We start from the raw sequence: 23,475 nt of genomic DNA, 5'->3' as shown, positions 1-23,475 counted from the left end.
CAAAAAATAACTTTTAAAATATTTATTTTAAATTTATATATCCGACCTATGGTGTAATCCCAATGAAGCAACTATCAAATTTTCCTTCACTGACAGTTTTTAAATTCAAGAATCATAAAGTCAGCATTCCAAGGACAAATCTTTTTTCAAGCCTAGTAACTCCATAATCAACATCAGTTCTAGCACGATTAAAATCCTAAAGCCCACTTCCAAGCAGGAACACATATTACTTACCTTGCAGCAGAAATAGAATGGTAAAACTCAAACCTTACCTGACCAGGTCTCCATGAAGCTGTAGATAAAGACTTTCTCTTCCCTCTCCAGCACATATTTCTGATGCTGGGGTCTCTACTGTGCAAAGGACAAGATGTAAGTCAGAGGAGGACGAGGCAGAGGAGGTGGTGGTTGCAGTGGCAGTGGTCGTGTCGGCTCCATAAAGGTAAACACAGCCTCTCTTCACATCTTCTCTCAGCCAGTCTCTTTCTCGGGAACCAAATCTGCTTCTCCTATTCAAACAATTTCTGCTCCCATTGCGTTTCATATTTCTCTAAAAAACATCAAGAGAAAGAAATCATTAGCTAGAACGTCTGACTGAGGTAGACGTGTCCAGTCCTCACCCCACCTTTCCACTCTACATTCACCAACACTGTGCGCGAGTATCACTTCCTCTCGTGGAGGCTTCCCCATCTGCCATGCCCATTCTTAACCTGGAAACTTAGTTTTCTGTACTGCCAACTGTTCATGACTTTGTCCATCATCTTCTCCGACCCTTTCTTTTTTCTTTATGTTTTCAGAAAAATGTCAACAATAATAAAATAACTGTGTACCTACTACTACCCAACTTTCATAAATTTTAATCTTTTCATATTTAGTTCAGATTATTCTTAAAAAAATATATGGGGGCTGGCCCCGTGGCCGAGTGGTTAAGTTCGCGCGCTCCGCTGCAGGCAGCCCAGTGTTTTGTTGGTTCGAATCCTGGGCACGGACATGGCACTGCTCATCAGACCACGCTGAGGCGGCGTCCCACATGCCACAACTAGAAGAACCCACAACAAAGAATACACAACTATGTACCAGGGGGCTTTGGGGAGAAAAAGGAAAAAATAAAATCTTTAAAAAAAAAAAAAAAATATATGATATATTCTTACAAACATAGCTGAAACCACCTGGTACCCCACCACACTCCCACTTCCCTCTCTCTCCCCAGAAACAAACACTCTACTGTATTTGGTATTTATCATTCCATGCATTTTTATATGTTGCCATATATGTACATAACTATAAAACATATACAGTATTGTTCTATGTGATTTAAAACTTTAAATCCTAACATGTTTCACCCTGCAATTTTTTTATTTGGTTCAACACTGGTTTAAAGATATATCCATGTTAATACACCCAGCTCATTTATTTGAATAACATTCCGTTATACGAATACATTGCAATTTATCCATTCTCCTGCCAATGGCATTTAGTTTGTGTCTAATTTTTCACTGTTGGAAACAATGCTGCAATGAACATTTTTGTACTTGTCTCTATACCCAAATTTCTTTAGCTTCCTGACCCTCTGCCTAATATCCCAAATAAGCAAGTACAGAATCAAGACAATGTTACACAAATATTCTTTCTATTCTTGTCATGTTTCAAAAAAATTACTGTTGTGAGGCCGGCCCAGTGGTGTAGTGGTTAAGTTTGCACACTCTGCTTTGGGGGCCCAGGGTTCACAGATTCAGATCCCAGGCAGAGACCTACAGGCCATGCTGTGGTGGCATCCCACATACAAAGTGGAGGAAGACTGGCACAGATATTAGCTCAGAGACACTCTTCCTCAAGCAAGAAGAGGACGATTGGCAACGGATGTTAGCTCAGGGCCAATCTTCCTCACCAAAAAAAAATTACTGTTGCATTTGATAATTTAGGCATGTGAAATTTATATACATTGTGAAGTCAACATCATCTCAAAGCAAAAACAATTGCTACAGCAATATAACAAGTTTTTAAGGATCAACATTTACCTGCTCTATTTTTATGATGGGCCATTTCTGTTCCCTTTAATAAAACAGAAATGTTCACTAACAATTACAGTGACATACCTTTCCGGCATCATTCCCCATTGCCTTTCTCTCTGTTTCAGTCATATCTAACTACTTATAACTCCCCAAACAAGCCAACTATTTCACAATTCTGTGACTTGTCTGAAATATTCTCTTGTCCACCTGACTAGATATTCTTCAAAACTCTACTCAGATGTCACCTTCTCTACGCAGCCTCCTTCCTCCCCATTCTACCCCCTACCTAGAAGAGTTAATAATTCTATTCTCTCCTCAGCAGAACTTCTTCACCTTGAACATACTTTTATTTCTATGTGGATCACAATGGGTTTAATTATTTATTTGACATTTCTTCCTATCTTCTACACTGAGAATCTATGATAGTGCTTTAACACCTGTAGCACAGAGATGAAGGCAGAATTCAGCTGACATCACAGAAATTTATTCCCAGTCTGTACTTCAGCCCAATGAGCTCTGGCAAGAAGCTGAACAAACCTAGGGGAAAAAAATCTCCATTTTTACTGAGAACACTAAAATCTTTTCTTTTTATCAGCCACAAAGTAAATAAAATACCTTTGCTACAATTCCTCATTGGAAAACAGAAATATCTATAAATAAAGCAAATTTGTCTATATGATGTGTGTGAGGAAGACTGGCCCTGAGCTAACATCCGTTGCCAATCTTCCTCTATTTTACGTAGCATGGCTTGACGAGCAGTGCTAGGTCCGTACCCAGGATTTGAATCTGTGAACCCCTGACCACCACAGTGGAGCATGCAAACTTAACCACTATGCCACCAGGCTGGCCCCACAAGTATTATTTTTGTAATTACTGAGTTTAATATTTGAGGATAATTGTAGCACCTAAAATTCAATTTCTAAAGGTGGTAAAGAAAGAGGAAGGAAAAATTAGAAGGTATTCTCATGTGGGAAGAAAGAAAAACAAGCGTTGTTTAAATTTAGCATAACACAAGTAAATTGATCATTTTACAGATCTTAGGGATTTGAATATAGCTATTCAAACCCATGAGGATTATTACTGATTCTAACTTTAGATAAGCAGGATAAACCCTCGCTACAAGTAGGATCTAGGTCTCTCTCTTCTCATCAAGAGTATTTTCTCAAGGCAGAACATCTCAGAATTAACAAAGGGCTTTCAAGTACTTATTTTATAAACACAGGGGCCATCACATTTGTACCACTAAATAATTCTAACCACTGAATAATCAACCACCGGTTAATTTTAAATATTCCTTATTTTTTAATCTTTGAGAAAGATCAACTGGTCCATAGGAAAACAGGATTCTATATGGTACAGTAGCATTTAAACAAAGAAGCTCTGCATTCTGTACTCAGTGGAGAGAAATTTAGCTCACTGCTATTTAGAGAGAGAGCAAGTAGACACTATTCCACAAAACCACCAAAAAGTTTCTTTGAAAAAATTTCCTAAGGTCACATAATGGCCCACTGACTTTTTCAATCTTAGAAAAGTCAAGAAAGACCCAGGAAGTATTACGCTAGCTCATCCATTTTTCTTCTTTAAGGATTTTTAAGTCATTTTTAAATGTGTATATATATTTCCCTTAAGACTATAAACTCCTTAAGAACTTTACGTTTTTGAGACATACGTGTTGTTGGTCAAAGAACGTATCTCCTATTTATACGATATTTTCCACCCACAGATACACCACTGCGTTAGAACTTTAGTAGATACTCTCTTAAACCTGCTCAGTGCACACTGAAAAGGCCTAGATACCAAGCAAGCATGGCCTTCTAGCAACAATCTAGATGGACTGCTTAGCTATTATTAGCCACTGAATTACCTAGTGCTTCCTTCTCCACTGCCTAAAGCCATCAGGTAACTGCTGGAAAGGCCAGGACTGTCCTCTGAGATGCTTTCAGCATCACTACTCCACTGGAATTACTACACTGAGAACATTTTATTTCCTCCATTATTCTTATATAAGAACTGTTGACAAACTTATCCAAAAGGGAACACAACTATAACCACCTCTCACAACAAACAAGTCTATAAAGAGCACATTTAAGACTTAAAAATATTTCTAGAAAGCAAAATGCTTCACAGTAAGCCACGAATTAAGTACCCACTTCAGCTTTATGCTTTTAACTCTCTAAAGATGAAGATAATGAGGGCTATGATGGGTTCAAAGGGGATATTAAATGCCCATATACAATGAACTCTGAGACATGCATGGTAACACGGTCTGGTAAAGTAACTCTCCATACTCAGCGAGTTCTAGTAGAATGTGAAATAACCTGAAGTAGGAGATATGTTCCTGCATTCGAAATTTTAAAACATTATAGGCTCATCTCCAGGAATATACATGTTAAGGAATACTTTGGAAGGGGTGAGATAAGGACAGGAAGAATATTTCGGTTCATTAAAACTTTCTGGGTATTAATTGATTTTTAAAAACCATATACACACTTTATTTTGATAAAAACTTCAAACTATTATTGTAAAAACAGATCTCATAACATTCAATGACTATATTAGTTGTAACTTCATTTCTTCCACAAACTGAGTAAAAAAATAATAATCCCAAAATTGGAGAAAACATCTGAAAAATTTATGCTTCAAAGATACTCCCAATATCCTTAACAGTATGAAAAATATTAGACTTATAGTCCAACTACAACTATAAAGGGATACATTCTAAAAAATAACTTGCTAAATAAATCTGGGGGCAGATTTTGAACCAAATTTTCCAATACCCCATACAGATGCACCAAAAGTACACTGGCTTAGTCATATTACCTTTTTATGAAGACGCATGTTATTTGATAATAATGATGTTCACGATTTGATATTAAGTAAAAAAGAGTTACAAAAAAGAACAATAAGCCTTTCAAAGGGTCTTCAGAGAAGAACAAGTAGGAGATTATAATTCAAAAAGTCTTCTACTCATTCTTTTCCAGTTTCGCTTGGCACAAAATTCAACCACTCAGCTATAAGGGAACTTCTGTATGTAGAACACACAGCACCTATTCTCCATAGCTGATCCCATTTATTTGCAAGGATTACTTAAAGTGCTGACCATATGCAATAAAGCAAGGGATGCAAGGGCCTTAGACACTGTCAGCCTCCCACACCACCAGCTCAGTACTATACTAAAGATCAATTTCTGGAACCTTTCTAACGGTCCCAGATGGGAACCCCAGGAAACCAGTGATAGGCTGGACCACTTCCTGGAAGTATAGAAAGGTAGCTAGGACCATCAATAAAGATCCTCATTTCTCAATTCCTTCCTTCTCACAACTCACTCCCTTCTCGCCAAAAAAAAGTTATTAAAAAAGCCAAGGTTGTTTACCTTCTAGACCAGAGGGCATTACCTATCTCCCAGACCTGCTATTTTCTGATAAACCAGGCCAGTAGAACGTTTTTTTTTAGTTCATTCACGATTTACATTTTTTGTGACCTTAGAGTTTTAAATAAATATCCAAAAGCCTTTGAGTAATTATATTTGCAAGTTATGGTTAAAGTTACAACAGGTATGTACAAGGTGTATTCAGAAGTGGAGGTAAACTATGAAAAGTTATTTCTCTAAATCACTGCATTAAGATTGGGAGGCAGCAGCATAAAAATGTTTTATATTTTACAGAGTTCTATTTTATGTTGTTTCATGGATTCACCAGATGCTTCAAATCTATTCTTTTTTTCAGTGTTCTCATCTTCGTGATGTCCTACAAATAATCTTAAGAACATAATGCTCACTCTCAATCACAAGTGACAACTATTACTTAATGTATTTTTAATATCCTGTATTTCTATTGTTTGGCAAAGTATTTTTAAAACATACAAAATCTTCTAAATTTTCTTTTCTCTCTTCCTTCTCCTTGGCAAGTTTAAATCCTGCAGATTCCTCTTCTAGAACTCTAAAAGAAATTCCATTCTATCTCCAGGGTACCTAGTTACATATTTGACCTACAGAAAAAATTTCTCTCCAACTATGGATTTCAAGGCTAGTAGAAAACTCCATCCAGTTAGTCTCCCACAACTCCTCCTTTTAACCATCTTCACTGTCCCCTCCCCACCCTGCATTTCTTGTGTTTTTAAACTTCTTGTCATCACCTTCAAGGCTCCACTCTCCCCCTTGCCTGCATCTGCTTTCATTTCCTCCCACTCCCCCCAATTCCTGCCAAAAAGCCCCGCTAGCTGCCTGTTGCATAACTGCTCCCCCATTACCGTCTCCCTGGATTGTTAGCCCCGCTCCCGCAAGCAGGAATGCCCCTTTTTGTCCAACCCCTGCTCCGTTCTGCGAGACGCCCAGCGATTCCCCGGGACTAAGCTCCTCCGGGGACTCTCTCCAGGCTGCCGCCTCGGAGCGGGCAGCCGGGTCTTAACTTGGGTGGGAAGCCGGCGGGCAGAGTCGGCCCGCCCCGCCGGCGCGGCCCCCAGCACCCCGCGGCGCCCGGCCAATCACCGCCGCCATCCTCCCGCTGGGGTGATGTCTTCAGGTGTCCGGGGAGAAAGCCCTGCGTACTTCCAGCCCCGCTCTCGGGCCAGCAGCGACCGGCCCAGAGCGCGGATGAGGGCGGCAGAGGCGGGCCCCCGGGTCCCGAAGGAGCCGAGTGGGCGGCGGCGGCCGGGTGGACGCCGGACCCAAGGCGTGGGCCTGAGAGGCGGGTGGCGCGCGGCCAGGGATGGGCAGCGGTAGGGACAGAGGCGGCCGAGGCCTCAGCAGCGGCCTGGCGCGGAGGCCTGGGCGGGGGCCGCGGCGCGCCAGGGGACTGCGGGAGGGCCGAGCCGCGAAGCGGACTGACTGACGCGGGGCGGGGGTCGCCGGCTGCCTCGGCCACTGCGCGGGGCAGGGATGGCCGCTCCCGCCCTCGCTCCCTCCCCAGCCCGCCCGCCCGTTCGCCTGCTCGCCTCACCTTCAGGACCCGGATTCCGCCCGGCCGGCGGCTCGCGAGCGCTTCGGGCGGCTCCGGGGGCTCGAGCGGGCCCGCGGGCGCCGGCTCCACCTCCCCCATCGGCGGCGGTGGCGGCGGCTGCACAGGGACACCCGGCCGGCGCGACGGCGCGCGGAGCCGCGGCGGCGCGCGCGAGCAGCCCTGGGCCCCGCCCCCCGCGGCCCACCGCCCCGCCCCCGGCCCCGCCCCTCCCGTAACCCCGCTGGACCTGCGTAGCTGCGGGCTCGGCGTGGGCTCGGCGTGGCCCCGGCGCCCGCCGGGGAGCCGCATTGTGGCGGGCTGGCTGCCGCGGGCCCCACGGGCGGAGCCGGCGCTACCACAGGGCTGGGCCTCCGCTGCCGGCCGCCCTCGGTTTGGGGGACTGAGGCGCAGGGAGGCTTACTTACTGCTATCCTCGCCTCCTAAGTACGGGCTGGACAAGGGGCAGGGTGGGTCTGCACCTGTCGATAGCGATAGGACGCTGCCCTCCGCAGAGGGTAACTCTTGTAACTTACCTCTCCATTTCCTCTCTTTCTGCTTCAAAACTGGCTTGTCACTCTGACTGGCAAAGCCATTGAACGAATTGTTGAGAATATTCACCTTAGCCAGGCCCCTTCTCTTCCTTATTAGAGATGCTCAGACCTTCTTCAGCAAATTCGACCCAACCCCATGTGCAAAATGTCAACTCACCTCCCAGTCACATTTTAATTCCCTTTTCTCATGTAGTAAAATTATCAGAATTCAGTTCTCTGTCTCAAGCAGTAATATGGTCTGTGAGCCGTTTTATTATTGCAAGACTAATTCAGAAAAATCTTTAAAAGTTAATTTAGGGGCTGGCCCGGTGGCACAGTGGTTAAGTTCGCAAGTTTCGCTTCTCAGCGGCCAGGGTTTGGTTGGGATCCCGAGTGCGGACATAGCACCGCTTGGCAAGGCATGCTGTAGCAGGCATCCCACATGTTAAGTAGAGGAAGATGGGCATGGATGTTAGCTCAGGGCCAGTCTTCCTCAGCAAAGAGAGGAGGATTGGCAGTAGTTAGCTCAGGGCTAATCTTCCTCAAAAAAATAAATAAATACATAAATAAATAAAAGTTTATTTTCTTTTAGTTCCTGCATTGATGATAGTTTTGTGGCCTGCCAGTGGGCCAAATTTGGAGTCAGAAAGCTTGATTCCAAATCCCAGCTCTACCTCTTATTAGGTCTACACCCTTGTGCAAGTCACTTGATCTAAGCCTTTGGTTCTTAAGCTGTGAAATAGAAATTAATATCTGCCTAGTAATCAGGAAGATTTTGTGAATGCATACAAAATACTTCACACACGGTAGGGATTCATAGCAGCCATCATAATCTGAGTTTCCAAATTTAAGATTCACTCAATTCCTCAGAAAGTACTGTCCTTGTTAATTCTGCTCTGAAGTTTCCCAGGAAACTTTCTAAACTTCCAGATTTTTAGGTCTTCCACCATTACACAGATGTTGATGAACCTTCAAGCAACTTTTAAGGTATTAAGCAGCAAAAACCCCATAATTTCTTGAGCTTTGAATAATTGGTAAAGATGGTATCACCTATTATGCATTGCTTCAGCTTTCCTAGTCCAAGTAAACTATGTTTAGAATATTTTAGTTGTATGCTTAGTACAAGAGTGTTTGAGATCTAACAGTGCAGTCTGTGCCCCTCTCTCCTCTAAGATATGTATGCATTGGGAGATATTTTGAATTCCAAGACAAAATTTGACTCTTGCAAAGATTCTAACTCTGTACAAATTATTTCTTCTGTAAAAGTTTGGTCACTATTTTCTCCCTTTATATGAGTTACTTTGTATATACCAAAATTCCAATCTCCAGTAATCTTTCTTTGTTCTCATTTTAATGAATTAAAAATGGTTTGTGAGCCTGGTGTAAGGTGAAAAAAGCTCTTAGGTTGTCTAGCTCCTGGGTTTTCCTTCTACCTTGAAATTACTTTCAAGAAAGCTACTCAAAGTAGTTGGATTCCCATTTCATTGCTTACTGGGTAACTTCTACCAGCAAGAACACTTGGTGTGGAAGGGATAGGCACCAATATGGAGACAGAAGTGGACTTGACCAAGGGCAGACAGGCAGTGGAAAGAATAAAAATGTGGTTCAGAATTAGTGTTCCTAAAAGCCTGTTTCTTGAGGTGTCACACATTATCTTTTCCAGATCTCATGAGCAGAAGCTCTTTATTGATTAAAAGGGAAAGACTTTGGCCCAGGACTAGCATTTGAGTTCATGCTAGGGAAGAGCAGTAGTAGATAACTGGTTTGTTTTTTAACTAATGGGATAGTGGGTTAAAGCATCAATTCTGAATACAAGCATATGCTAAAAGTTACGTATTTACTACTTCAACAACAGTAGTACCTCTTTCAAAAAGAAAAAAAAAGCTACCAACCCAGATGTTGCAGGAGATAATTTATGATGCAGTTCTCTTTAAAGGTCTCCATGGTTTAAGATCCAATTCAGTAAGTAGTGACAACCAGTTGATTCTCAGTTCTCCTTTCAAATCATGTACTGTCGTTAACATTTTATACTGTTTCAAAGGTCACACATTCATGTTCTCCCCCAGTTCAAGGCAGTGTGCATTATGTATGCCAAGGGTTATGTAACTACAATTTCTGGAAATGATAAACAGCTGAGACTAACCCTAAAAATAAATTCCTCTGGGATTTTTGTGCAAAAATCCATCTGCCCTCACTGCAGGTTCATCATTACAAAAATCACTGTTTGAATCAAGCCAAGAGACAGAGAAGTCATTAGACTCCCCTCCTCTCTGTATCCTTCCTATAAGCAGCTGTGCATACCTCTCTCTCCACCTGGCAGGGAGAATGACACACATACACACACTTTATCCCAGGAGCTTTTCCTAATCCTCACTACAAAATGGAAAGAAGGGCTGGAGAAGAAAAGTTCACATCTATCAGATTTGGTAAAGGAGCCATAAGAGCTTACTATATTCACTTATTTATATCTACTTCCCACTGCTTCGATGATCACAATGTCATCATTAGGCCTAAATTCCTTGTTATTCTACCACAGGTTGAGCAGAGTTAGATATTCCTTATCTTAGTTCCAAATAAACAGGCAGAATTTACCTGGCTTCAAGATTTGAAGGAATTTTTTCCTTGGACATTTTGAAAATGGAGACAACTGAACTAGGGGAGGAAACGGCCTGGAAAAGACTTAAAATGATAAAAATTAATTTGGTCCTGGACTGAAGTTCAAATCTGAACACTACTTATTGTACTGTTATGTAAATGTCTGGAGTCTATTACTTGCTAAACTTTTCTATTGTAGCTTTTGTATTTTCATCTAATTACATGTAGATGAAGCTGTCAACTAAATTTAATATTAGACACAAAGATGAATTTTACCTAAGCCACATATAAGGAAAGATTATAGAAGTGTCACTTATCAAACAGTGCCAAAGGGCACTTCTGTATAAACTTGATAATAGCCAAGGCCTGCATCCTTCTCCTTCTCAATTAGGGAACTGGCACAGTCTCCCCTTTCTCAATCCAGGGATTGTCAGGAATCATCTGAGTAATAGAAAACCTACAGCTTCCAACTTCCAACTACTCTCACTTCTATGGAAGAATTCACATAGAATTGATCATGAAATATAATTCATTTTGACTGGTCAAGCCTTCCTCTTCCTAGTCACAGATATACTGTAACAATCCACAAAAAGAAGCTTATAACCAAACCCATGACCACCCCTAATACACATTTCACCTTGCTATTTCTTTGCCTTATGTGAAAATTCACCTAAGTGGAGAAGATAAGCACAGAAATAATCATATAGTTAAAATTTCCAATTGTACTTTTCACTGTAACTACAAGTTTTTTTAAGTTGTTCAAATTCCTTTCTTGGTGAGATTTCTGTGTAAAAATAACATTAACAGGTCAGTGAGTTTAGTTCAAAGCTCTGGAATAAGAATTCATCCAAGGCTTCTCTAATCCACTTGTAAGAAGCGAGGAAGCAAAATTTAAATCATTGAGTATTGACTTTTTATTATTAGTCACTGTTCATAATTTGTTTCAACCAAAAGACAATACACACAGCAGAATTCTAATGCATCCCATGTAAATGTTTACATCCATTTTATTCCTCACTCGCCTCTAAGACTTATCATTTAATTTTAAATTTTTTTACATCTCAAAAATATGTCTGCAATAATTAGAACTTCATCAGCCGTCCCACTTGGAAACAGCCTTTTAATATTTTTACAGTAAAGAAGATGTGATGGGGCTTAATGAAAAGGCAACTTACAACATTATGAAAGAAAAGGGACTTTACAGGGACACAGTGGGAGTTCACAGAGGAAAGAGTTCAGCTCTTTCCCATGGGGCCCCCAAATAGAAAACAAAAACAAAACACACAAAGCGCAACAGCAGGTTCCAAAAACAAAAACAAAAACAACTCCAATGCTCCATCTTGAAGCCAGAATCAGCCTCGTGGAAGTCTGTGAAGCAACCATGCAAGCTGCCTCAGCATTTTCTTTAACAGTTTAACTGTTCCAGGTCCTGGAACCTGGAGATGGGACTCATTCACTGCTATTGCTTGAAAAAGATTATTCACTTCCAGTTCTACAGGCAGCCCCACCCTCCTGAGCCAAAGCTAAACAAAGTGTTTTTAACTTCAGGACTTTCTGAGCAATTTTACCTTCAGTGATCCTCCCCACTCCCAACTCATGAGTACACAGCCATGTACTACCTCTCCCCCAACCACAAAGTTCACGAATATCCACTTTTTGCTCTCTAGCTCTCTCTCAGTTTAGAACAATATGGATAAAATACATTCAGTAGAAAAAACTATACACATTCAAGCTCCTTCTTTCTCCTAGTTCTCATGACCCAAATATTTTCCAATGCGGAAGATTATGAAGTTGAACCTCAAAAACAGTATCCTCTAACTTCCAACTTCTTCTAGAAAAACATAAAAATGGAAAGCATGTTATATAGCAGATGTAAATATTCAAATTGTTAGTGCTGGACAGTTTTAAAAGTCTATTTTCTTATATAAATGGGACAAACAAGAGGTACGAAGCACATCTTTAACCTGGCAAGAGGAAAGAATCTCCTCCCAAATGTTACATTGAGGAATGTTTCTTTAAATGAGAAAGACCTGAAAATGAACAGATGATCACTATACACAGCATAAAACATTCCATGACTGTCCAAATCACCTCAAGGTTAACAGCACCGGAGCATTGTGGGAGAAGCTTCTCGGGTAGAGCACCCTTCCTACAGTTTTTTGAGATTACTAAGATGAATTCTCCCTTAGGATTCCTGGGAGGAGGGGTGGGTAGAGGATAAATGACTCTGCAAGAGGGAAAAAATGAGGTAAAGTGCATGTGAAATTGTCCAAGTAAGTGTGTGTAGGCTCACTGCTTATCACCCTGGAGTTATTAAAACAGCCATGGAAATCACTCTTTCCTCACAATGGCTCTGAAGTTTGTAAATCTATCCAAACCTGCTTCCCCTTGAATGGTTATACTAGGGAAAGAAATCACTGAAATGTGCAAGCATTCATAGAAATTAATGAGATTTCTCCTTTAGCAGCAAGGCCAAGTGAGAGAAGAACTAATTCTGATCCTAGAAACTAAGGCACGCTGAAGCTTTCAAAGATCCAATCATTTGAAACAGTCTTCACAACCATCAGTATCCTAGGCAGTTATGTGGCCGCTAGTCCTTCAGTATGGTGCTCAGGTTCACTGTTAGAAATCACTTCATCTTCTACACAGCACCCTTTGTGTTAAGGCCATGATTTTTATCCCTTCTAGACAAAGCTATAGATGATCCTATAACTGTACCTCAAAACTATGATCACCCAAGGAGATGCTTTGTGACTAGAGTAGATCCTTTCCAGCTCCATTAGCTAGCACTGTCTTACAGCATGATCTTCAGCAGATTTCTGAGATTCAACTCAGTTCAACTAAAGAAACTTGAGCTGGTTAACTATAAACGTGAGAGAGAAAATAAAGCCTCTACCACAAAGAGGAATGTTAGACAAATTCTATTCAAGAAATCCACCGATATTATGTTAATCCTATCACATTTCACAGCATTAAGTATCCATCCAATGAAATCAGTCTGTAAAGAAACCTTTAAAGGCTATTTTTCATTGCACAGGCAGAGCAGTTGTCTGAAATATACACTAGTCCACATTTACTTTACTAAAAACCACGCACAAGATAATATCCTGTTCTTGACTCAGTTAACCATTTACCCAGTGGAGTGCGTTTTAGCAAATCTTGCTCCTGTATATTATTAAGACCAGCAGGTTTTCCCTTTGGAGCCTTTAGTTCAACTCCAGTCTGTCAAATGTTAGGAATAGTCTAGCATCTGATACAGAGCTAGATTTGACAAGACACTGAAGATTTTAAGTAAAGGCTTGGTGAAATGGAAGAAAAAAATGGATATTTGTACCCAGGTTTAAGACCGAAGCCAAAGTATTCATTATACTGTACTCAATACAGTAATGACTACAAACATTTTAAGAGCAAAGTGGGCCTGACTTTTCCTTTCTTCCTTAGTATATCCGACATGGCACCTGTGCACCTGAACGTACACAGTACATTCAACATGTGCCACAGGAGATTCACCTTACCTCATTCCAGCAACTCAGTGTTAAGGTTTGATAACACAAGGGTCCTTCCTAAAAAGCACTCGGCACTCTCACTAGTTTAAAAGAAGCTCCAGACCTCAAGTCTTTGATGCAGATACTCATGAGATTGGCCTCTCTCAAGAGACTAATCTCCCAGACTCAGGTAAGGATATTCCTACCCTATGGTGTCCATAGGACTTCCTCTGACATAGGGGGCAAGGAAGCTACAAGGCTTCAATCCAACAGCATAAAGTACAATATAGGAAAGATTTCTTTAACCGTGTGGTCTTTATTTCAGTGCCAGTGTTACAGATACAACACAAATGTTCCAGTTAGAAGAAGGAATTCAAACGGAATGCCAAGGTCCAAGCCAGGCTCAGGAAATAAAAAGGGAGGTTTGGAGTAAGGAAGAAGATGACTCCAATATGCTCTAGGATGAGTCTGATACTCACTCTTCCTATGGGCAAAGGTGCTTTTGTTAAGGAGTCTGATCTTTAAAAGTAGTGAACTCCTCTTTCCACCCATTTACCATAGTTCAACAGGCAAGTTACGGGCTTAGAAGAAACTTTAAAATTTATGGTGAGAATAAGGGCATTAATAACTATTATTATATATATATCTTTTAGAAGTTGTCCACTTTGCACTTTAGGGGGAATCAATTTTGAAAATCATGGAGAGTGTTCATGACTACAGCTATAGAATGGAGAGAAAGGGGAGCTGGAAGAGCCTTGGAAGTTTCTATTACAAATAGAGCACCATATCCTTCATGCCACATCTCAACAAAAGCTCTTTTTAACTGCATCTGTCCAGTGTTTACAAATACCTCTCAAGGTCTGACCAGTTCTTGGTATCAAACATACATACATATGTGTGTCTGTGTGTATACAGCAATGCTCAGAAAAGGCTACCAGGAGCCTAATGCCTCTTTCAAACATTGGGGGAACCAGTAGAAAAAGGCAGGGCTCCCTAATGTTCATTGTTACATTTCCATTCTGAATGCCAGATGTAAAAAGCGCCTGAAGATGGTAACCCAGCTAGTGAGGAATAAATACCCCACCTTGCCCAGTCCACAGAGAAACACAGTAGAAAGAAGGGGCAACTCTTTGCTGCAGAGACAGAGTGAGTGTTTTCTTGTCATGGATTCCAGTCCTCTCCTCCAGACCAGCTGCTTATTTCCTCAGGGGCCCAGGGAATGTTGATTCTGGCTGTAAATATGGGAGGGGTGGAGAAGTGCGGAAAAAGGAGAAGAGGAGGAAGAGTGCAAAGTAGCCTCCAGAAGCAGCCGGCCTCAACAGTGGAGGAGAGGAGATTAGTCTTTAACAATGCTTCAAGGTCAGCAATAACTTCAGGAAAATCCTCCTCAACAGTTTTCTTCAGCTCCTTATGCCCATGGTACAGTTGGGGGGGACTTGCCAGCAATCACAACCTCCTTCCCAGAGTTCCTTTGATTGAGTGGGATAAGAATGAGAATGGTGCCAGACCCTCATTGCCAGGACTGAGGGGGAAAGTTGTTCACCTCTGCTAGATCTTGCATTGCTGAGCCCTTGTGATTATATGTGAGCTTGATCCGCATTCGCAGCTGTTGCTGTGAGAAGAAAAGAGAATCACAAATTATACATTGAAATAAAATCTCTAGAATCTCTCCAGTCCACAAATAAACTTTTAATCTTAGAAAAAACAATCATTTTAAAATAAAGCTGTCTCTTAAAAATAACACACAGGCAAACAACAAAAACCACCTAGTACTCTAGCTATTAGCCAAGGAGCCAACATCATGCAGTCAAACAGAGGAAATCCATCTCCAGAACCCATCGCTGGCTTCAATCCTAGAACTGCATTAATAAGACAGAACCACTTGGGAGCATTTTCATAGGAATATTCACTGAGTGCTTTTCAAAAAGATTCAACTCGTGTATCCAAGTTTCTAGAAAAACGAGGTAAATACTCATCTTATGTTCTATATTCAAATATACTGTTGCTTTGTCTGTAAAATCTACAGTACAGTCAAGCACTGCATAACAACACTTCAGTCAACGACAGACTGCACATACAACAGTGGTCCCCTAAGATTGGTACCATACAGCCTAAGTGTGTGGTAGACTATACCATCTATGCTTGTGTATGACGTTCACACAACAATGAAACTGCCTAAAAACACATTTCTTGGAATGTATCCCCGTCGCTAAGTGACGCATGACTGTAAATGTAAACATAAACTCATTTCATTCCCAAGGCATAAAAGAAAAAAATGAGTTAATTTACAAGTAATAGCAGTAGTTTTAAGAAAAGTCAATTATAAGTACTTTTTACTTTATATGGCAGATTTCAAATATTAATGCACTAAGAAAATTTTTACTCTCTCTAGGTATCAGATCGTCAAAGGAATTTGTGCTTGTGCTACAGGCAAATACTTAAAATACGCTGGATAGCAGAGTGTTACAAGAGGAGAAAATCATACTGGTATTTATGAGACACTACTAGAGATCTTTCAAGGTGAAGCAATTCTCTGAACCATTTTCAAAAACTGAAAACTAGTCAACTGATTACTATTAAGTGAAGTCAATTTACTTCTTTGAGAACATGTAATAAAAAAAATATGGCTTAATTTCAGTTTCTAAAGCTATTTTTCATTTGGTTACTTCATGAAAAATTCTCCACTTTTGCTATGCATACTTAATAATTACAGTAGTAAAGGTAGACATTTAGTTCAACAAACGTGCTTATCTCAGACTGCAACTTGTGTAAAGATTAAAATACCTAAGCTTTTTCTGTCCTCTTGCAAAAAACAAGATCTTTAAACCTCTAAATAGAGAATTTTTTTAAAGCTGCATTTTAATAAGATGTCACAAAACTATTTAATGTGTCTGGGCTCCATTTATTATCTACAAAAGAATAAGCAGGTTAGACCAGACGTTTTCATAGATTTCTTCTAGGACTTATAAGTCAAAAAATTCAGAGAAACAAAGCACAATTTTATTTCAGGAAATTTGCTTACACCTTGTTCAGATACTATCTTCAAATGTGCTACTCACCTTCTGTGGGTTCAGAACTTTAATGACTTGTGTGATGGTCCCCGTATTAAATGCTGGGACAATGCTGCTGCTAGGAGACAGAAGCTGCAGCTGGAATGTCTACGGGAAACAAAGGGCACTCTTCAGAAAAAGTAATACACACAATACTATGTCAGAGATGTCGACAAAAAAAAAGTCAGATACACAGATGATGGTTCAGGTAACAGATTTACTTACTACTATTACTATTACCTACTACCACTATGTACTATTTATGTTCTATTTGTTTTCCAGATATCAGCAATTCATAGTATGTGGGCTGACTATCACTTCACGGTGTTTAGAAAAACCCACTGGTAGGCGTTGATCATGAAAACTACCAATGAGCCATTCTTTCCTTTCTGGCTGAAGGATCTTCAGCCTACTACTTTTCAAAAGGTGACCAATTTTTGTTCTGGCAACCTCACTTAATAGTAACTGATCAACTATGCAGGTAAAAGAAGGGATGCCCGGGCCAGCCCCATGGCCAAGTGTTTAAGTTTGCATGCTCTGCTTCCGCGGCTCAGGGTTTCACCAGCTTGGATCCTAGCTGCAGACATGGTACCACTCATCAAGCCACACTGAGGCGGCATCCCACATAGCACAACTAGAATATACAGACACATATTGGGGGGCTTTGGGGAGAAGAAGAAGAAAAAGAAAGAAGTTTCACCAAGGGGATAATCCCTGAGTTCGATTAAGGAAAAAAAAAAAAAAAAAGGATGCCTGTGGCTAAAAAAAGCTAAAAAGAAATAAAAAATTAAAAACCAGCATACCAGTCACTAACTACAGGCTTTCATGCTTTCATCTATTTCGGTGGTTGAGATCTGGAGACTTGAACTTTTGTTTTCTAAAGGCTGCATAATCTGGAATGTGTCAAGGTCTACTCCTACATGACAGAGGTGAAGGAAAGGCTGGAAAGAGCCAACCTGTTAATATGTATGTGGAACACATCAGGATCTATTCAGTAGGGACACAAGACCCCAACGGAAAAACTACATGCAGAACTAGCCTGTAGCAAAAGATGTGGAAAAGCCAAATGCCATAATTTGTTGAGTGCTGGTGGGTTTTGTTTGTTTGTTTACAGGGAAGAGAGATAAAAGTGCTATGAGCAAGACAGGTAAACCACATTGTCAGCACAATATGGTATGTATGTAGCAATTCTACATACTACAATTTAAAAATCTTTCCTGAGGGGCCGGCCCCATGGCTGACTGGTTAAGTTTGTGTGCTCCACTTCGGCAGCCCAGGGTTTCACCGGTTCTGATCCTGGGCACGGACATGGCACCGCTCATCAAGCCAGGCAGAGGCGGCATCCCACATGCCACAAGTGGAAGGACCCAAACTAAAAATATACAACTATGTACCAGGGGGTTTTGGGGAGAAAAAGGAAAAATAAAATCCTTAAAAAAAAAATCTTTCCTGAAAGTTTATTCTTCTAAAATATTAAAGAGAGGAGAAGGAGGGAGCGATAAGGAAAGAAGAGGGGGAGAGAGGAGGGGAGGGAAGGAGGAAAAGGTGAGAAGAGAAGAGAGGAGGGCAGGGAGGAGAGAGAAAGAAAGGGAGTGGAGGTGGCAGGAAGAGGGAAGTCTATCTAGTCTTCTCTAGAGCTAAAAATTACAAGAGTAGAGATTTAATCTCAACACACAGACTTACTATTTTGGGTCTTAGTCATAATTCTATTGTCAAGATAAATTATGTAAGCTAAAATATTATTCATTTATTTACATTTATTTCAGTAAATGTAAGATGCCATTAATTGTAATTCACATCATTATTTTATGTGCCACTGAGAAAGAAAAAGAGGCTGCCAATTAAACTACGACAAGGTATCAATTTTAAAATGCACCTCAATTTCAGAGATAATAAAAAGTAAAAATAGTAATAGTAGAATCTATGAAATATGACACTTTGAAGTTCGAGCTACATCATAATAAGCAAATAGGCATTGTACAGCACCAAGAATAAGGCCAGACTTTAAGAAGCAGAGATGATATGTCGCAAAAACAGCAGCCTAAAGTAACAAGTATAAAACCATAAGTTGCAGTAGTTAATATTTACTGAGCACCGAACACAGGAAAAGTGCTTGAAACAGTACCTGCACATAAAACTGTTTATTCCTTAAAGGAACCCTATGAAGTAGATATCATCACCACCCCGCTTTGCAAATAAAGAAACTGGGACACAGAAGTAACTTGTTTAATGTTGTACAACTAATATTGAAACCACTTCATTCTACTGCTTCTAAAACGCCTGTATTATTCTGGCTCCTAAAAGATGCAAGTAAAGAAGGTTGGAAAAGTCAGCAGTAACCACAAATAAAAGGTTTTCAATTTCTAAAAATGTGTCGTCTCAATGTCATACTTCACATGTCACTGCAAAGATTAGATTAGCTTAGTCTACATTAGGGGTTGGCAAACTATGGCCCACAGGCCAAGACTGACCTGACATCTGTTTTTATAAATAACGTTTTCTTGAAACAGAGCCATAGTCCTTCATTTACATACTGTCTATGGCTCTTTTTGCACTCTAACAGCAGAAATGAGTAGATGCAACAGAGACCATGGAGCCTGAAATACTTACTATCTTGTCTTTCACAGAAAAATTTTGCCCACTCTTCATTCTAAATTTTTCTTTATTCAAAACTTTTCCTTATTTAAAGATGGACATAAACACTCCCTAAACTAAGATTTGGTATTAACAAAACTTCAATTTACGAAAACAAGTAGTCACTGTATCAATAGTAAACTAGATGTTAATGAAGGAATGTTTCTCTCATTTATATATCAAGAGATAAAAACTTTTTATTCTGATCCAGTGACTAGACCAGAATACCAAATTGATAAAGTCCTTCATCTTAATTAACTTTAATTCCATGTTAGAATTTGATTTTTTGTCTTTACCGCTGTATTACTGAACCCCAACCTATCCTCAATGTCCTTAGCATTAACAAACGATCTTGTAGAATTCTGCTCTCTCACTACTATTAGAATGTCCTTTCTTTATCCTATAATACTAACTGTAAGAATATTTATGATCAAGTAAAAAGTATTCACTAAAAATGACATGCTTCAATGAACCATAATAGCTACACTGTTGTTAGTTTGGGTTAAATCTATAAACTTAATTTTATATATATCCCTTACCGAATGCATGAAAACAAATCAGCCAATTTTTAATCAAGGGAAAAAGGCAAAGAAGATATTATAGTACCTTTGGTACTGCAGCCTGGAAAACAAAGTCCGTCATGTCAAGCTCTGTGCTGTTGGAGGCCTGTATCGTTATCACTGTGACACTAGGGTTGGTATTTGACCGTTCAAAGGTGAACTCTATCTTCAAGCCATTCTTACTGTATGCTGTGATGGAGGGGATGCCTGGGAAAGCACAGGAAAATCAGTCTAATTGTAGACAGTCTAATGCTTGCAGAATTATTATTTGCTTTTTTCAATAACTACCTTGTTGCTCTAATGATGACAACACTAGTAATCATACCTGTAGCAATGTCATTGAAGAGCGGCTGTGATGAAAGCCCATCCAACAAGAAAGGGGGCTGTGATATCTGTGGGACTGAGGCAGGGGCAGGAGCAGCAGCTGGAGCACCTAAACGAAACATTCCAACATTAAGTCAGTCTTAGCCAGCATGACAAAGCTCACCGAGAAAAAACAGGAGAAAATTATTATGATCTCAGCTTAAGGGAAGGATTCCAAAAATAGGACGCATAAAGCATAAACCATAAAGAGAAAGAAAGAAAAATTCACACACTTTAAAATGAATAACTTCTGTTCAGTAAAAAATACTATAAAAAAAATAGACCACAGGCAGGAGAAAATGTTTGCTACAAAATAACAAATGGATGGGTATCTAGAACTATAAATATCTTCTAGAAATCAATAAGAAAAAAACCCAATTTAAAAGCGGTAAGAGATATAAACAAGAAGTTCACAGAAGAGGGAACATGAATGAAAAGGGCATCTTACGAAAAGAGATACTCAATCTTACCAGCAATGAGGAAAACAGCACTTAAAACCACAATGAGATACTACTTCACATCCATCAGAATGGTGAAAATTTCAATGTCTGATAATACCAGATACCAGTAAGAATATGGAGCAATGGGGACTCCCAAACCTCTGTCACAGGACCATAAACTGGTACCACACCAAACTGGAGAACAAGGTGGCAATAGTAGAGCCGAACACGAATATACCCCTAAACTAAAGTTCCTCAACTTCAAAACTAATAAAATTTTAGGCTAGATGATTCTCTGTTGTGGGGGGCTGTCTTGTGCACTGTAGGATGTTTAGCAGCACCCCTGGCTTCCAGCCATTAAATAATAATAGCATCCTCCCAGTTACGACAACCGAAAATATCTCCAGATACTGCCAGCACCTGGTGGGTAAAATCTCCCCCAGCTGAGAACCAATGCCTTTCTTAAGAATGCTTTTAATTCCTGCATATATGTACACAGGGAGACACGAACAAAAAGTGTGCATTGCAAGGTAGTTTCTAACAGTGAACTACTAGAAACAATCAAAATGTCTATCATCAAAATAATGGATAAGTAAACTATGGTACACTGACAAAATGAAATACTATACATATACAACAGAAACACACTTAACATAGATTATTCTCACAAATACAATGTTTAGCAAAAAAGCAAGGTACAAAAGGACACGCAGTTGGATATCATTTCTAAAAAGGTAAAAATTGGCAAAACAATACTATACACTATATCAAGAAATGCACAGGAATGCAAACAAACCAAAGCTAAATACTGCTCTGGGATAGACAGTAGTTACCTCTGGGATCAAGAGGGAAGGAGACGAGGGAAAAGTACACATGGGATGTCAACTCTTAGAATAATATTTTATTTTACAAGCTAAGTAGATCAAGCCATTTATTGAATTTTATAGATGTTAAATATTGCATAACAAAATTTTAACACACACACTCTAGAGAGGGATGGTATGGAGTGGAGGGAAGAAATCACCAGATTACCATTTTTATTTTATCCTTCCAAATAAGAACAAGTTGAGGATCATACAATAGAGGGCAAGTGATAGAACATGACCAGGAACTGAGAGAAATCAGGATTCTAAGAAGAGGCATAAGAAAATTCAGCAAAATAAAGAGAATGCATTTTATACTTAAACAGATTTCAAACTACCTATGGAAATTAACTGAAAGTACATCATTTTAAAAAACAATAACAAAATAAAGGTTGAAATATCTTTTAAAAGAAAATATACAAACTAGAAAAAAACATACTAAAAATTAGCAAGGAAGGTAGAAATACAGATGGCTAAGCAAAACACAAGAAGCTAAAACAAATGTGAACACCACAGAATGTGCACACAGATTACCAATGAAGTACACAAAGAAATATTCATATAGGTCTCCTAGTTTTTATAAACCTAATCTAGTAATTTTCTCATAATTCTTATTTACAAAACAATTTTAGAAATGTGTTCCTACGGAAAATCAGAGACTATCCAAGATATATAGGTAAGATATGGGTCCCTAACTCCCTCAAATTTTAGCTTTTTTCTCCTGTAAAGGTACAATAGGTGGTTTTGGGAAACAACAGAAACTCAGTGCTCCAATTCCTCTAAAAGCACATGCTAATTTCCTAATTCCCACTGATTTAAATTACTAAGCATTAGGATATAACTGTAATACTGGCTTAAAGAATCTAGAACTCAAAAATTTTTAACTTAAAAATGTAACAAAAATGGAAAAATGCACTTAAAACACATTATGAATAAGGAAAAGAAAATTTTTAACATTTTATCATTTTGCTTTTTGATATAACACTGGGAAAACAAGAAAGTAAGAACAAAAAACATTAAGACCTCATGATAAATGAGTTAGGGATACAAAAGGAATGTGCAAAAAGGAAATTCAAGTATAATGCAAATAGGTGGATAAATATGAAACATTTCCTGTGATTGAAAAAATAAAAATTAACAAAATAACAAGGACAATCTTTCATCTGTTAGCGCTTTTTTAAAATGATAATACAAAATACTCATGACCATATAGTGAAACTGGTGGCCATATACATTGAGGATAAGGTAAATAACATTTACCAAGTGTCTACTATGTGCCATGCATGCACTGAATAAGCCCCTTTCCTCACAAATATCCTCTGAGGTAAGTATTTATCATCCTTATCGTAAACAGATTCAGAAAGACTAAGTAACTTAGCCTAAGAAAGTAAACCAAAATAAGGACAAATTGATATAACGATATTTGTTGAGGCATTAGTTATTATAAGAAAAATCTGGACGCAAACAAAAATGCTCAATAGTAAGGAATTGAGTAAATAATGGTGTAAACTTATTGATGAAATGTTAGACAACCATTTAAAGTATAATTGTGAAGACTATGTACTAACATGGAAATGTGAGTATGTTAAGTAAAGCATATCATCTATACACTAAGTTTTAACTATGGGGTTTGTATTGTTTCTGCTTTTCCGTATATCCAGTATAGCTTTTGGCATCTGAAGATTTGAATAGACTATCTGTGAATGACTCAAAAGTACATAGGAAGTAACATTTTGAAATTTTGTTAAGACACAGATATAAACCATAAGCTCTGGAAGGCTGCTGTGTAAGGAAAAAATCATTTAGCCTGTGACTGCCAGTTTATATGACCACCCAAAATCCTCATCCTACGGCTGTTTTCTACTTGAGGTCATGTATGCTGTGACACTCCATTATACTTTCAAAGAAATCACTTAAGATAGAAATAATATCCTACAGCGATACTCTTGGACTCAGGGGTTTATAATGCTGAACATATCAATTACAAATGTCTACTCCATAAACAAAGA

At 39.4% G+C, this 23,475-nt stretch overlaps 2 protein-coding genes across 4 annotated transcripts in view; both read right to left on the bottom strand.

Moving 5' to 3' along the window:
• PHLPP2 (PH domain and leucine rich repeat protein phosphatase 2) overlaps positions 1-7,118 on the bottom strand; it is a 71,455-nt gene extending 64,337 nt beyond the window's left edge. Inside the window, exons 1-2 of one of the 2 annotated variants that reach the window (XM_070263097.1) lie at positions 6,947-7,118; positions 273-547 (exon numbers count right to left, since the gene is read on the bottom strand). Coding sequence is in view for 1 of the 2 variants with exons in the window: in XM_023637268.2 (XP_023493036.1) it covers positions 273-547; positions 6,947-7,045 (374 nt within the window). In the remaining variant the exon portion in view is untranslated. The remainder of the gene's footprint in view (positions 1-272; positions 548-6,946) is intronic. The other variant, XM_023637268.2, reaches the window with a different exon arrangement.
• Positions 7,119-10,961: 3,843 nt separating this feature from the next.
• The window catches only part of AP1G1 (adaptor related protein complex 1 subunit gamma 1), a 71,426-nt gene continuing 58,912 nt past the window's right edge, over positions 10,962-23,475 (bottom strand). For both annotated transcript variants that reach the window (XM_070263098.1, XM_070263099.1), the window contains exons 20-23: positions 20,126-20,233; positions 19,847-20,007; positions 16,616-16,714; positions 10,962-15,168 (exon numbers count right to left, since the gene is read on the bottom strand). In XM_070263098.1, coding sequence (XP_070119199.1) covers positions 15,067-15,168; positions 16,616-16,714; positions 19,847-20,007; positions 20,126-20,233 — 470 coding nt within the window. In that variant the 3' untranslated portion in view covers positions 10,962-15,066. The remainder of the gene's footprint in view (positions 15,169-16,615; positions 16,715-19,846; positions 20,008-20,125; positions 20,234-23,475) is intronic.

This window comes from Equus caballus, chromosome 3 (genome assembly GCF_041296265.1).
Source record: "Equus caballus isolate H_3958 breed thoroughbred chromosome 3, TB-T2T, whole genome shotgun sequence".
Classification (NCBI taxonomy): Eukaryota; Metazoa; Chordata; class Mammalia; order Perissodactyla; family Equidae; genus Equus; species Equus caballus.
The sequence above is the reverse complement of the archived record's forward strand: the minus strand, read 5'-3'. Positions and strand labels throughout refer to the sequence as shown.